General features: G+C 49.0%; 1 protein-coding gene across 1 annotated transcript; it reads right to left on the reverse strand.

Annotated features, from left to right (window-relative positions):
• Positions 1–2,267: 2,267 nt before the first annotated feature.
• Positions 2,268–16,176, reverse strand: Clec19a (C-type lectin domain containing 19A). The gene is made up of 5 exons (XM_051149387.1): positions 16,033–16,176; positions 7,584–7,752; positions 5,141–5,234; positions 3,354–3,483; positions 2,268–2,347 (listed from the first exon to the last, which is right to left on the reverse strand). Exons 1-5 carry the CDS (start codon positions 16,118–16,120, stop codon positions 2,268–2,270), a joined length of 561 nt encoding a protein of 186 aa, XP_051005344.1. The 5' UTR covers positions 16,121–16,176.
• Positions 16,177–16,583: the final 407 nt, after the last annotated feature.

Below are 16,583 nucleotides of genomic sequence, written 5' to 3' on the forward strand. Positions count from 1 at the left end.
GGAGAGGCACGGGCACATCAGCATTATCATCTCCCTTGGCAGCCAGCGTTTACTCCGCATCTCACTGTTAGACTGGCTGAGGATGTTTCAGGCAACATCGAATGTCTAACCCTCCCTTGCTTTCCCTTCACAGGCACTAGCTCCTGACGAGCACCCTGGACTCCCACAGAAGCCTGCCTCTACGTGACCTCAGTGACCAGCTGGGGCATGAGAGCTGGACACTGGACTGCTCGGCTGCCCATCTTGCCATGGCAGATATGAAGTGCAGATGGCCCCTGACACAAGCTGGCGTTCCACTTGTTAAAACTTGCATAGGGACACCAGCAAGATGGCTCAGCAGGTACAGCGCTTGCCACAGAATCCTGCCCACCTGGGTTTGATCTCCAGAGCCCACATAAAGGTGAAAGGAGATAACTAATTTCAGAGTTGTTCTCTGACATGTATACTCTCCACCTTTATCTGCGCGTGCATGCGCGCGCGCGCGCGCGCGCGCGCGCACACACACACACACACACACACACACACACCCCACACAGAGAGAGAGAGAGAGTGAGAGGAGAGAGAGAGAGAGGAGAGAGAGAGAGAGAGAGACGAGAGAGAGAAGAGAGAGAGAGAGAGAGAGAGAGAGAGAGCTCTGCATGGATCCCTGGAACCCCAACCTTATTTCCATACAATCCTTGCTTGTGTGATCCTTCCTACTAACCCAGTGAAACTGTGTGGATAGGGATCAGCACACTGTGGCCCAATTTTGGCTCAACACTTGAATAAAAGTTATGTAATTAAAAGAGGGGTCCAAAGAATAATATCTTGTGATGCGTTGTCATAGTTACCACCAGGTGCCAACTTGACACAAATCTCAACTGAAGAATTACCTTAACCACCCCCTCCCCGTCCCCCCTCCCCCTCCTCCTCCTCCTTTTCCTCCTCCTCCTCCTCCTCCTCCTTCTTCTTCTTCTTCTTCTTCTTCTTTTCTCTCTCTCTCTCTCTCTCTCTCTCTCTCTCTCTCTCTCTCTCTCTCTCTCTGAGTCAGGGTTTCTTTATGTAGTCCTGGCTGTCCTAGAATTCTCTCCATAAACCAAGCCACCTTTGAATTCACAGATATCCTCCTGCCATTGTCTCCCAAGTGCTAGGATTAAAGGTGTGCACCACTACCGCCTGGCACAGGCATTTTCTTGATTAACAGTAAATGTAGGAGGGCCCACCCGACTGTGGTAGGTGGCACCTCTAGGCTGGAGGGCTTGGGTTGTATAAGAAAGCTGGCTGAGCAAGTTAAGGAGACAAGTCAGTGAGCAGCACTCCCCCATGCTTTCTGCTTCAGTTACTGCCTTGAATTCCCTCAATGATGAACTATAAATCATAAAATGAAACAAGCCCTCCCCAGGTGCTTTTGGTGCTGGCCTCCATTGCAGCAATGGAACAGTAAGTAGAACACACACGACCATTCTACAAAGCTTCGCTTTTCAGATACGGCCTCGCACCCACAAGAGGTCCTGCCAAACAATGGCAGAGTTTTATAGCTGCAGAAGGTACATGAATCTAAAATATCTGCTGTATGTTCCTTTAGGGAAAACGTTCACTGGTCTCTGAGACAAGAAATTGCTTCTCTGAACCCTCTCATGTGTGTTGGATCCTGCTCATCTGGCAAGGAACCTTGGGGGTTAAAACACCATCACTGGTGTAAGTAACAGCTCCCACACGCTGAAGTCCTCCGACTCTTCAGGTCCTTCAAAGCCAACATTCCTTAGATGTTTATAACATATTTATTTTCCACTCATGTACAGACCAAGATTCTCACAAGGCAAGTAATTTATCTGAGGCTGCATATTGGTTGAGGGGGCATTTATAACTGGATCCAATTTTTCTGCCTCCGTGGACACTTTTCAATCAAATCCAGGATCAACATCTTAGTTTCACTACCCAGAGCCCCACAGAAGGTCTCAACTCCCACTCCACTCTGCCTCAAGGATGCGCATTGCACCAAGGCTAGCTAGTTAACCTGTGTCCAAGTGACCACTTTAAGCATGAACCAGACTAAGATGGATGCATTCAATTTGATGCAGGACAACGCAACTTATGTATGTTAGGCTACTGTCTCTTGGCCATCTGGCCACTGAGTAGTTAAGGAAGGCTTGTCGAGAGCTTCTGCTTGGAGTAGCTCCTTCTATGTGTGTGTGTGAGCTCTGCTCTAGACATCGCTTCAGGACAATCTTGGTGCTGCGTTCATGCCTAGGGGTGGGGGCGGGGGGGGGGGCGGGGGCGGGAGTGCATCAGAGAACGCTCAGCGATGGGATCTTGCAGACAAAGGGGAACGTCCTGTGGCAAGCGTTGTCATTCCAGGACCTCAGTGCTGTGAGCAGAAGAAGCAGAGAGTCTGGGTGAAGATCCATCTGCTGCAGTAAAAGTCATCGCACCACCACTGTGGAGGAGCAAAAGTCCTCACCAGCAGGCTTAACGTGCTGGTGCCTGCCGAGTCTCTCACAAAGGCGGCTTAGATCTGCCGCTAGCCTGGGAAGGGTGAACGGTGTTTGCTGGACCGAAAGATGGCCCCCGGGATAAGGGACTTACACTTGTCTCCCACCACTCCTCGGGAGGAGGGAAAGGTAGAGAGAAGAGCAGTGAGTCAGGTGCTTGGGTCTGGGATTCTGTGCTTGTTTGAAACCGAGCTCCATTTCTTGCCTGCTCTGTGACCTTGAAAAAGCGGCTCAGCTTCCTAGATCCTGGATTCACCTTGGGCTCCATAGTCAGCAGAGCACTGAACATGCGTTCAGACAATGGCTGACACCTTGAACCCATCCTCCCATCACTGTGCTGGGACAGTTATCTCAGCAGCCTTTCACATATGGGTGGATATCAATCCCATTTCCCAGGAGAGAAAGCAGACGCTCAGGGTGAATTGCCCCCTGTAAGGACATAGCTGCAACGCAACAGGGCTGGAGCTCACACCCAGCTGTGTGCTCCTCAACGCTCACACCTCTGTGCTCCTCCAGATGCAACTGTGTTCTAACACCCAGAAGGAGCTGAGCAAGGAGACTACCTCTCAAGTGCAAAGATTTTCTTTTTCTTTTTCTTTTTCTTTTCTTTCTTTCTTTTTTTTTTTTAAGGGATATATGCTGTGCACATCAAAACGTAACGAAATCTCTGCTACCCAGTCTGACTCTCTAATGCCTTTCATCCATTTAGAGCCTGGTTGTCAGCAAAACCATTAAAGATCTTTTGACACTACCCCAGGAAATTTGTGTGTTCTTCAAGGTGCTGAACAAAAAAGGGCAGCTTCTTAATCCCCACTGAGCCCCACTTTTCCTCATGGTGCCTCTCCAGCAGCCCTGCAAGAGCCCAGGTCCCGGGGTACTCACCGCTGCTGGGCCGGTACCACATCTGCACACAGTCCTCTTCTGAATCTGTATGAATGCCATCACTAGGCTGGCTCCTGTCCCAGTAACTGTAGTCATAAGGGGAGCCATCAGTCCATTCAAACTGCCCTTCCTGGGGTCCACTCAGAGGCAAGAAGTAGAGAGGCAGACCAGGTATTGGGTTAGCTCCAGTGTAGGGACAATATTATTGGACTTCTTGCCTGCCACCTTGCTCAAAGCCCTTACTTGTAATGTAGACTGTGGCTGTCAGCACTGCCGGCCTCAGACACCTTGTTTGCACCTTATCATGTGAACTTTACATGCTTTATTCTCACCGCTCTACACAGCAGGCAATGTCACCCTCAGAAACTGGCATGCAGATGAGTTGGCCTGGATTCACTAGTGTTGGTGCACTTGACTCAATGTACCCAGCCCTCCAACTACTGTCCTTTTTCATTGGGTGAGATGTACTCTTCCTCGATTCCTTTCTATTCAAATGTCTGTGTTTTTTCTTTCCAGGTCTGGAACTACCCTGTCCAACTGCAAGAGGAGTCCTACGGGAAATCTGATTGGTGCTGCAGCGGACGTGGAAAGAATGTCACAGGCCGTGACGGGAGCAGGAGTCACATCTCTTTTTGATCATTTCTTTTGGATGAATCTGAAGTCCTTTCTATACAATGAACTAGCAGAGGGGGGTGGGCGGAGCTTGCGGTTTCCTCTCTACCCACCTTCCTCGCTCTGTGCTCTGGGCATATATTACACGTCCTATCTGAGCCTCAATAGTTTTGTGTCAGTACGGCAAAGTGAATATCCCAGAGAAATGGAGGGCAGAGCCTAGTGCACAGTGCCTGGCCCTGAAAAGAAAAGGAAAACAAACAAACAAACAAACAAACAAAAAAAACCCTGTCCTCTGTGTTGTTTGTTAGGATTATTAAATTTCTTTAAATTGTGATTTAATGTAGATCTAATCTAAATTTATTTACTCATTTATATTGGTTAGAGTGATCTTAATTTAAAAATCTCCCAAGTCTCTGGGATGGTTGAAGCTGAGCAAGAGTGTTAGCCGCACACGTTAGCCGGCACACCGTGGCCCTCCAGTAGATTTCCATCCGATCCTGTCCTCACCACCTCAGAAGTCCTTGCTAAAAGGAGGATGCTGGGACAGAGGTAAAGGTCTGATATAATGGCTGGTCTAATTTTAATTCTGCCCAGATTCATATGATGGCAACATTCATTTTATCACAAGTTCATTATTGTTTTCATGATGCTGGGATGGAATGCAGGGACTCTTGTGTGCTCTATTGCTGTGTCTCGAGTCATTATTACAAGTTATTCATATTTGTTTATCTGTTTGAGGTGCTGGGGATTGAACTGAGGGCTGAGACAGGGAGCCTGAGTTCAGGACCTTCCATGGTAAAGAATGAGCTCAGCACCAGCCCAGGTAACCAAAAGAGACTTTGCCTCAAAAGAAAAGTGGCCTGGGGATGTGGCTCACTGACAGAATTCTTACTCGTGCACTGTGTGCTGAGCCCTGGCCTCCGCAATGTTGAAGGGGGAAAAATTCCTCACATGTCTAACCACATTTTTGTTTTGGAGAATCCAAGGCAAAGGCTTTCTCTGATCATCCTATATGTTCCTGTCACACCCACTTCCAGGGCTAACTGAAGCAGGTCAGAGTCACACCCACACCATGTGTTGGTGCATAACTGTGACCTGTCATTGTTAAATGAAGTGGGGCTTTGTTTGGGGTTTGTCCATGGGATCTGGTAGCTGTGGCTTCTTCATCTCACCTGCCTAAGGTCATGAAGGCCCATCCAGATGTCAGCTGGGATGTCAGGAACACAGCTGTTCACCAGGTCACACACAAAGACATTCTCTTCCCAGCTGTGGATGTAGGAAACACAGCAGCCATTACCGCCACCCCTCTCTGTAGGGTGGCACATGAAGCAAGCCTACACATGTTTCTGGACTAAGTAAAGGATAGAACATAACTCCATTTTTCTTTTTGTTCTCTTAAGGAGTCAGTTAATTAACTAATTCATGTGTTTATTTGTGTGTATCTGAGTGTGTGCACAGATGTGTGTATGTGTGTGTGTGTGTGTGTGTGTGTGTGTGTGTAGCAGCCAGAAGACAGTGTCAGGTATCCTCCTCTATCTCTCTCTGCCATATTCCTCTGAGACAGTCTATCCAAGATCTTGTGCTTTCTTGGCTAGCCTGGCGTCCAGCAAGCTCCAGCAATTGTCCTGTCTCGGCATCCTTGGAAATGGGGTTATAGGTGTTTGCTAGGGCACCTGGTGTGCTAAGTAGATGCTACGATCTGAACTCTGGTCCTCCCAACTGTAGAGCAGTGCTCTTAGCAACTGAGACGTCTCTCCAGTCCCTCCCTCTTTCTCAACTGGGGCAACCTTATTTGGCCATCCATGCCAACTCAGAGAAAGAGTCAGATCAACACTTACTGCCACTTCAAAAACACTGCAAATGATATGGATCATATTGAGGATAAAGGAAACAGTTGAAGGGCCACACAGTGTGTTGCACATGCCAGATAGCATCATGAGATCTCCAATACTCACTTTTATTCTTTGTCCAAGACTCACCTTGCACTGCCAATCCTTATGTAGCTTCCTCTCTCTTAACCTTTTCTCACATAGCATCACTAGAATATTTTCTGCTTTTTTTTTTTTCCTGGTAAATTCATCTCTAAGCTGTCTTTTTGGAGGAGTCCCATCCCTGATTTCAAAAGCTTATCAACAAAGAAACCAGTGAGGGAGCCTGGTGTTTGGTCATTGTTTAAAAACAATGAAGAAATAGAGATGAATGGATGGAAGGAAGTCAGAATGGAAAACGCCGGCTAGTAGATAAAGGATGGATGAGGAATGGGTAGAAAACAGGGGGACTTAGGCAAGGGTGGCTGAATAGATGGACACAGCAAAGCAGACACACAGAGGCTACAAGCTCATCTCTGCTAGTGCTGTGCTTCATGTTACACAGCCGTGAGCCTGCTTCATCCTCACAGCAGGCTGGAGTGGGAGCAGACATGACGGGGCTGGCTGCTCTAAAGCCATTCCTAGGAGATGATCTCATCTTACTACTGTGAATATTATAGCCTAGGAAGGCATAGTTCTTTCTCCAGTCCTCTTTGCAGCGAACACTGTCAAAGGACCACGCTTAAACACCCAGGTGGAAGGCACAACTTCCAGGGAATGTCTGGGAAGCATTCCTCCTGCCCCCTCCCCTCCCCTCCCATCCCCCATCCCCCATAGAAGGAAGAAGCTGTGTAGAGAAGGCTCCAGTCTCCGCCCTGCCCTTCCTGCTCAGAAACTTTCTTGAGAAAAGTCAAGGTAACTGCTCACTCAAAGAGCAGTTCACCTGGTGCCCTGATATCAGTGAACCCAGAAAAAGCCATCGACAGAACAGAGGGCAGAGGGAGGGTCTGAGGGAAAGTACCAGTCATGTAGTTGCTCACACAGCCAGACGGACAGATTTCCCCTAATGAGAGGTTCCCATCATAGGTAAGAAGCGACCTTCAGTGCATCAGGAAGGTCATAGTCCTGGACTGAAGGTCTGTCAGCTCCCACCAGCATGTTCCAAATGCACTTTGCAAGGGCTGCCACCCATGAAAGTGTTCACTGGGGAGGGTGTCATATCCACAGTGGGGCAAGGGCTGCCACCAGTGGGAGTGTTCACTGGGGAGTGTATCATATCCACAGTGGGATCTGAGGAGCTGTTCTTGCCTTCCACCTTGTTGAGGAAAGGTTACTCTTGTTTCTGCCCTGCTGCTAACTCCAGGGAGCCAACTTGCAAGCTTCCAGGTGATTCTGTCTCTACCTACCATCTCACAAAAGCAGTACCAGGACTACAGACATGTGCCAAGGACAGATGTATGCTTGCTTAGCTGCTGCTTTCATGGACCAAGCTATCTTCCTGGCCCACTCATTCTTGTTCCACACATGTTTAATAGGTCAGCTATGCCACCGGGTCAAGAGCTCTGGTACCCTGCAGAGCATGGCACAAACATGGCAGTTATAGAGATGATTCTCCCAGCATGCTCGTCACTGTCACTGCCGAGTTATTTGCCCTCTGTTTCACCCAGGATAACTTCAGTGAGAAATTGTGCTGGATTAAAAAGTAGCTGTGATGATTTGAGCCAGATGCCACTTGGAGACACCAGACTCCAATCCTTTCCCCAAGGGGCACTTGGCTAGGCCCCAGAGGCCCAAGCAGCCCACTCACCTGTGAACGGAAGCCAGCTTGGCAGATTTCCTACCGATGGTAAACTGAGAGCAGTGCAGGTCAGCCTCAGCCCAGGTCTTGTTGATGGGGAAGAATCTGTAACAGTGACTTTTGAACTCTGTCCAGAACAGGGGACACAGCAGGGACATCTGAGGCACCTCTGACAGGGCTGGACAGAGAGAATACAGAGGCAGAGGTGGTGCTCTGTGGCTTATTATGTATTTTTAAGAGTAAAACACATCCATTATGATTAACTGGTCTGTGTCTGAAGTCTAAAAATATGTGCACATCAAGGGCTTCATAGAGAGACCCTATTACAAACAAGCCAAAAGAGTTATTGTAATTATTTATGCATTATGTAGGTGTGTGTGTTGTATGTGCTGGTGTCACATGCTTGCAGGTGTCTACTGAGCCAGAAGACACTGGCTACTGTGATGTAGTAACTACAGGTGGTTGTGAGCTACTATGTGGGTTATGGGAACAGAACCTGGGTGGTTTGTTTTTTTTTTTTAACTGTTGAGCCATCTCTGCTTGCCCCTATTAAGATTGTTTTATTCATTTGTTTATTTTTTTAAATGAGGAGGTGGGTTTTTGTTTTGTTTTGTTTTGCTTTTTTGAGACAAGGTTTTACTGTGTAGCACTGGCTGTCCTCGAACTCACAGTGATCTGCCTGCCTCTGGACTCCCAAGTGCTGGGGCTAAAGGCATGCACCACCACACCCGGCTTAAGATTGTTTTAAATAGTTCTTTGATAGCCCCTAGGTAGCCTTATTTTTGGATAATTAGATTTTATAAAAACCTACTATGAATAATACTGAGGCAACAGTTTCATGCAGCATGCTTTGCTGGTGTTTCTGGTGGCTTTCTGACTTGGGAGGCCTTGCTAAAACTTCTACATTGTCCCCCAAAAGCAATTTCCTCTCTCGTTGTCACACCTCTCTTTGCCCTCCTAGCCTTGGCTGCCACCATTTCCTTGTGAATCTTTGCAAATCTTATAAGTAAGAAATGGTACCTTGTTTCAATTTGCAATTCCAAGTTATCTGGCAAGGATGTGCATTTTCTGACAAGCTAGAACTGAGAGTTTATATCTTTCACCCATCACACTATGTGGGGGGCCAGGGTCGGATGTCAATTGTGAAAAGCTGAAAACAACAAAAACTAACTCACAACCCTGTGTTTGAGAAGATGAAGTTCTCCCATGTCTTGGCTCCTCTTGAAGCTTCTTGGAGGTGTTGCTCTTGGAAACAGGACTCAAGATGGCTGATAGGAGAGGCAGACAATTGAGAACCTTCCACCCACCCACTAGTTTGGGAGACTCATGTGGTCCCTGGGACACCTGGGTACTGGTCAGCTCTGTGTCTGACCAGTTGTGAGCCATAGGCACATTCTCTTCTTCTTCAGATGTCCACCTGGCAGACACCTGGAGTCTCTTTAGTAACCACCTAGAGGTATGGAATCTCTTCCTTCAAATCGCTATCATAGCTGCATGACTCCAGAATCATAACATAGCGAGTAGGGTCTGGGGAGATGGACCAGTGGATAAAGTACTTGCTGTGCAACCAACCCCAGCAGATGCAGAAAAAGCTCAGCTTGGTGGCGCATGCCTATGACGCCAGGGTTCTGGAGAGGTGGACATAGAGACAGATGGATCCTTGGGGCTGGCTCACCAGCCAGTCCAGCAGAATAAGTGAGGCTTCGGATTTAGCGAGGAACCCTTTCTCAAAAGAGTAAGGTGGAGACATCTGGCGTTGTGGCACACGCCTTTAATTCTAGCACTTATGAGGCAGAGGCAGGTAAATCTGTGTGAGTTCAAGGATGGTCTAGTCTATATTGTGAGTTCCAGGTCAGCCAGGGCTACATAGTGAGAAGACCCTGTCCAAAAAAAAGGGGGGGGAGATGAAGAAGAAGAAGAAGAGGAAGAAGAAGAAGAAGAAGAAGAAGAAGAAGAAGAAGAAGAAGAAGAAGTAGAAGAAGAAGGAAAGAAAGAAAGAGAAAACGAGAAGTGGAGAACAATCTTTCTCTTTCACACAACTACACACAAAGATAACATAGTGGACAACATTCATAGACCGTTTGTGTGTGTGTGTGTGTGTGTGTGTGTATGCAGATGCACATCCATATGGAAGTCAGAGGGCAACTTCAACTGTCTTCCTGAGGAATGCCATTCACTTCCTTTGAAAGAGTTTCTCATTGGTCTGAATCTTGCCAACTTAGGCTGGCCTATTGGCCAGTGAGTCCTGTCCCTGTCTCCCCAGTGCTGGGATTACAAGTATAGTGTCTATGCCTGCCTGCTTGTTTAAATGTGGTTTCTTTGGGGGGACTGAACTCAGCTCCTCAATGCTTTCAAGGCTTTCAGCCTGAGCTACCTCCCTAATTCCCAAGGATTGAGGAGCATTCATAATGTGCCAAACAGACAGAAACTGAGGCTTCAACAAGGTCTGCCTGAAAGAAGGTGGTAGAGACTTCCTCCACAGCATCACTTCCTGCTTCCTCATGGGAGACCAACAGGCCGAGGCTGGCAGGTCCCCAGAGCTCACGCCCTCTGCTTCCGTCCATGTTGGCCCATCTTCTGCCATTCCCAAACACCTAACCAGACCTTTGTAGGCATGTCTCTTGCCTTGACGCTGGTCAATTCCTGCTTCTCTTCCAGTCTCAGCTGCTTTGGGTACATCAGATGGGGCTCATTGGTACTTATGCACCTTGACTTCACATGCACGCAGGACTCTTGTGAGGGCTGTCCCTGTTTGGCCAGTAGCTGCTGTGATCACTTCTCTTTTCCCAGAGCCTTGGCACATAGAGGGTATGTGGGGATTAGATTTAAATTATTTATTTTTAATTATGGGGAGGGATTTACATGTATATGAGTGCAGTGTCCTTGGAGGTCAGAAAAAGGCATTGGATCCCCTAGAGACAGAGTTACAGACAGTTGTGAGCCATATGGTGTGGATGCTGACACGGGAACTGAACTTGGGTCCTCTGAAAGAGCCCCACGCTTAACTGCTGAGCCATCTCTCTAGCCCAAGCTTAGAACGAAGACAGCACAGCACTCAAGACTGATCTTAGCTTTCCAGATTGTTCTATACTATCATGTGATGAGCAATATAGCCTGGCCTGGAATCCCACTGGCAACACAAACTCTTGGGAATACCCAAGGCTGGGGTGAGGGGTGCGGTGGGAGTGGGGGCAGAAAGCAAATTTTAGTAAGCATAGATGAGTGAGTGTGAAATCTTAGAACTGCTGGTCTCTAAGGACAAAGATGAATCCTGTAGCAGGACCATTCTGTCTCCCTCCCTTGCTCCTTTCCTTCCTCCTCCTTTCTTCTTTCCTCCATCCCTCTTGCCCTTCCCCCCCTTCTTCTTTTTCTTCCTGACTTGGATAGGGCTCGGTAAAGAGGAATAAATAATTAATTAAATGAAGTGGGGGCTGGGAGGGGCCAACGAGGAGGCAAATGCCCTTGGCCTCAAAGCTTTCTTCCCCCTGAGGTGGAAAAAACTTCCTGAACTACTTCACATCTTCCTAATTTTGGTCCTTCTGAGGTTTCCTGCCCCCCTAAGAGGAAAAAAAAAAAAAAAGGCATTTCTGCATGCCTGGGTTGAAATAAACCAGAAAAAGGGACCGTGGCAGGTCACTGCCCAATTTTTTGGGCAGACCAGCTCAGCCCAGCAAAGAGCTTTAATTGGAGGCATGGGAGGCACAAGAATTAACTCCCACTGGTCTGGCATTTCCCTTCTCCCTTTACATCTGGGAGCTTAGAAGGGTTTTCATCAACAGGGCCCCTGTTGTTAGCCTGTTCATCTCACAGGCATGCCCTTGGATTTGTACGTTGCCCTTCAGAAGATGGTGGTAATGTCATAACCAACACCAACCTCTACTGGTCACTTGCTGTGTGCCACGCACATGCTGAGAGCTTCGAACATGCTATTAATTTAATCGTTATGTACCTGGGAAAGTAGGCAACATAGTCACTGCTGCTTTGCAGACACCCTCAGCACAGAGAGGTTGGGCACCTGGTCAAAGGTCATAGAATTGCTGAGGCAGCCTATGGGGCCCAAGACGAGAGAGAGAGAGAGAGAGAGAGAGAGAGAGAGAGAGAGAGAGAGAGAGAGAGAGAGAGAGAGAGAGAGAGAGAGAGAGAGAGAGAGAGAGAGAGAGAGAACGATGTCATTGATATTAATACTTAACTTGAGGATGTGAGTCTTACAGGCAAAACTGGGAACTTGTTATTTGTTTGCCCCTTGGGGAAAAGAATTAATGGCTCTCTGGTCCCTGTCAGTTAAGACCTCACAAACTGACAGAGCACCACCAAGGGGTCAAGCCCCCCCCCCCACACACACACAAGACGGGTGATAGCAAGAGCCACTCCTGAAGCATCTAAACACAGCACACAAATCGGACTTGAGGATCTGAGAGGCTTCCAGGAAAAGGTGATGATGAGTCAGTACAGGCCTGAAGGATGGTAAGAACCAGAAGAGAGTTCCAGGCAGAGGGCTTGGCCCTGGCAGAGGATGGTGTGTATAGGGGCCTGGGAATACTTTGGCAGGACTAAGAATCTGAGAAGGAGAAGGAATCCAAGGTGAGAGGCTAGAGGAGGGTATGGGAGGAGAGGGAGAGAGGCAGACAGGAGGTGCCGAGCAGGAGGAGGAGGGGAGGAGGAGGAGGAGGAGGAGGAGGAGGAGGAGGAGGAGGAGGAGGAGGATGAGGAGGAGGAAGAGGAGGCAGCTTGTTGCTCAGGAAACCAAGAAGCCAAACTGCAAGGTCTTTTTCTCAATAAGCAGCAGCCAAGGTCTCCCAGCTGGGTGTGTGTGTGGGGGGGTGGGGGAGTCAAAGCCTTTGGGAGCTGAGCTTGTTCTGGGATGAAAACACATCCGTGGAATCCAGCTCTCCCACTTTGAAAGAATAAATTGTCACCTTCCCACTCAATCTGGCTGTGAGCTCCCCTGGCCCTGCACCAGCCGCCCACAGATGCAACACTCTGCTCTCTGCTGCCTCCTGCAGATGCACTGCTTTGCTGCTGCTGCCTCCTGCCCAGATCAGCGGGACCAGTCAAGGAGAGGAGGTAAGGGAGGCCGCAGGCCACACTTACCTTCCCCATTCCCACAATGGGCACCAGGCATTCCTGGGATTTAAAAGGAAGTGTCTTCTTCCAGACTCCAGCAAGGTGGAGGGCTGGGTACCCTCCTGTTGCCTGTCTGGTCTCAATGCTTGCCAGTCCTCCTTAAAGGCAAGCCTTACTCTTTCCATCTTGAGCATCTTTCCTTGCTGAGCCACTCTAGAGGCCCCAGAGCACTGAGGAAAAGCCCCGAAACCATTGCTAAGGTTGATCCTAGCAGGTAGTTAGTGCTTGAGGCCTGGATGCCAGCCCAGGAGAGAGAGAGTAGACCAGTCCCCATGAGGCTGCCACTTGCTCTAGGCCCCTGAAACTCATTAGCCAACCAGTCCAGCTGAAACAGAGAACTTCTGCATCAGTGAGAGGCCCTGCCTCAAAAAATAAAGGCAGGGAGCACCTGAAGGACCAAAGGTCAGCCTCTGGTCTCTACACAGACACACACACACACAGACACACACACAGACACACACACATACACACACAGACACACACACACACACACACACACACACACACACACACACACGGAATGGCTGGTAGTTCTTATTTCCCTGGGAAGATGCCTAGGCCGAGTGAGCATCCCGTTCTCACAGAAGCAGGAGAACCTTCCCACAGCTAAGGGTGTGGTGCCATGTTTCTGGAGGGAGGGGTGGGTCAGCAGTGCCGAATAGCTCGACTGATCCCCCATCTGTACCCTGAGGCCCTGCAGAGGCAGGTGCTGCGTTTCAGACCACTTTGCCGAATGTCACGTGCAGAGCTCTGGGTTCAGGAGTTGGGGGAAAGGAACCAGCAATGGCTGAAGAATCCTAATAGCAACTGTCTTTGTTATTTTTCCCAGGTGCTGGCTCTAAGAGCCTCACATGCACAAACAATGAGATCAAAGGCAATTGCAGAGGTAGGGCTTGGGGTAAAGTCCTGTCTGGCTAAACCCTCCCAGACTTGTCTGCGGACCGTTCCTCAAAGAAAACCCAGGAGTGAGGCTGAGCGGATCCATGAATAGATCAGCAGTCTTAGGGGACGGATAATGACAGGCAGAACCTGTGGGGTGACAGATGCCCTGTGCTGCTTTGGGTAGAATAGCTGGAGGTGACCAGGAGAGGACAGAAAACAAAGCCCACTCAAACAAGAGGACTTTGGGGGTGCTCATCCACCCTCATGATCTGCAAGGAACCACAGAGCTCCTGTTAAGTCCTCTCTAGTTGCCAGCAGCACATGCTGTCTGTCACAGTCTCGCTGGGATGACATCATTTTCCAGAGACCTGTCTGCTGGGCTGGAAGTCCTGTGAGCAGTGGCGACCTCAGTCAGTCTGCAGCCTCAGTTTCCCTGCTGAAGCAGGGAAGGGTTGAGTGGAATGGATTTCTGAGATAGGTCTCCAAGATTGCTGGGTTCGATGTGACCTGGTTCACCGGTCTGTAAAGGAGGGCGGCACATGGGAGCAGCTGTGGTGTTTGGAAGTTCCTGTCTCTGATGAAGCCTGCTTGTCACAACAAAACGCTCCTGCCCCTAACGGTCATAACACCAGCAACTACAGTGACAGAGGTGTTGAAAGGAAAATGCCTTTTCAGCTGCTTGTCATGTGGTCAGTATCTCATTTGCACCATCACTTCAATATTATCCCCACCTTTGCGCACATGCATGCATGTGTGTGTTGTGTATGTGTTCATCTGTGTGGGTGTGTATGAGACTGAAGTTAGGTTTCTACCTCAGTCACTCTCCATCTTATTAATTAACTGTTACTGAGGCAGGGTCTTTCACTGAACTGCGGCTCACTGATTCATCTAGGCTAGCTGACCAGCAAGCCCCAGGGACGCTCCCTCCTTGCTTCCCCAGCTCTGTGATCACACGGTGCCGGGATTTTTTTATTTGGCACCAGGGATGAAACACGGTTCCTTTTGCTTGTATAACAAGCCTTTTCAACCAGGGGCTGAGGTAAGTGTCTGCAGTTGCAGGCCCTGTCTATGGATTCTGCCATGACAGCCTGAGCTGATTAATAGAAGTACCCAGGCTTGACCAGATGAGCCAAGGCTACCCACCTCCGTACCAGGGGGTTGCCAAACAAACAAACAGTAGTTCATGAAATCAGAATTTGAGATAAATAACAAATAACCTTTAGTATCAGTGTGCCCATGCACTAGGTGAGGTACACTTACAGTAACAAAGGACTTATTGTCAGCTGTTTACTGGTTCTGTCTAGTAACTGTGAGCACCCCACAGTCAACAGCCCAATAGCTGGCCCTATGACAATTTTTTTATCTGGAGAGTTCATGACAGGTTTCACTTAAACTGGGATAAAAGTGACTGGCCTCTGCCACGTGGTTATTGTAAAAATAATGTAAGTCCATAAGGGAAAGGACTTAGATCTATGCCAATATACAGTAGGGGATTTAGGAGTCTTCCCCCACAAATGTGCTGTTTGTGCGAATACACATATATACACACATATGTACATATATATTTAAAATACCAGCATCAGCTATGTACCACAGGCTGCCCTGTCCCTTCATCTGTCATCTATTTACACTTTGAACTCTCTATCCTCCTGCCGCAGACGCCTGAGTGCTGGGTTCACAGACACTACTCCTGGCACTAGTGGATCTTTTAAGAAATAACTCAGCAGAATTTTCAGATAAGAGCCTTGGGCACAAGGAGATGCAGGACGCCTCCCAACCTGAAGGCAGCTCCCTGATGTTAGCACTCCAGCCTCCCCTTTGCAACACACAAGTGCTCAAACTCACCGGCTGCCTCTCATCCCTCAAATGGCCTCACGGTTGGAGGCAGGGGGTTCCCAGATGTCTAATGGCTAACAAAAATACCATTTTCACTTCCCCATGGTGCCAAGGTCCTGTGTTAAGCACTTTCTCCATGGCCTGGAGCCAGTGGCCCTATAACTCCACTTTCTGGAGGAAACTGGGGCTCAGGATGATTGGGGAATTTTGCCAGCTGTAGTAGCATGCAAAGCAGGAAGCAGGAGGACTGGGATTTCAGGACTAGCCTGGGCTAATGGCAACATGCTGTCTCAAAAGTAAACGATAGAATAACTAAAATTTAAAGGACTGGGAGAAAGGAGGAAGGAAGGAAGAAGGAAGGAATGGCGGAAGACAGGCAGGCAGGCTCCCAGCTTACACAGTTTGTAAACTGCAAAGCTGGCATTTAAACTTCAAGGGTCTTGGGATAAGGAGACGGCTCCCTCACTTGGGGCTGAGCTATCAGGAGGGTCAGCTCAACCCCTCAGCACTCCCCCTCAGCATTTCTGCAGCCAGGCAGCTGGCCTCACTAGTGGGCCCTCCAGTCTGTGGGAGTCACCTCCCCCAGCCTGAGCCTGGCCCCGGCCCCTGTGCTCACCTGAATGGATACTGATGTCGGTGTGGGGAAAGACCTGTGCGGACAGGAGGGCCAGGAAGGCCATGGCCCATAGTTGCTGTTTCCGCATTCCGAGCCCGGAGGAAGCTGTCTCTGGCTGGAACAGAGCAGCACGGAGTGCGGGTCCCTGATACCTCTCCTGGGCAAGGCCTTCAGCAGCTAAGACAGATAGGGTGGACCCCAGTCCCTCCCCCTTCAGCCTCTCTCCCCACTCCTCTGCATCGCTGGACACAATGTAGAGTGACAGCTGAGAGCAAAGCAGTGTTCCAGCTGGGAACCCCTGAGCCACCTGCCTGAATTCCCAGCTCTGCTCTTAGCCATGTCTCCTTTTTTTTTTTTTTTTTTTTTTTTTGCCTCTGTCCTAGGCCACCAATTGTCTCTGTCCTCTTAGGGCAAATGCCTCTCAAAAGGTAAAAATTGCAAGTAGAGGTTGCTTACAGCAGGCTCCTAGCCATGGCATGGTTTGTGTGGACGCACATACTGGAAGGGAGAACCAACTCCTGAAGGTTTTTCCTGACTTTCGAGCAGTACAT

Source organism: Acomys russatus, chromosome 7, assembly GCF_903995435.1.
Source record: "Acomys russatus chromosome 7, mAcoRus1.1, whole genome shotgun sequence".
Lineage (NCBI taxonomy): Eukaryota > Metazoa > Chordata > Mammalia > Rodentia > Muridae > Acomys > Acomys russatus.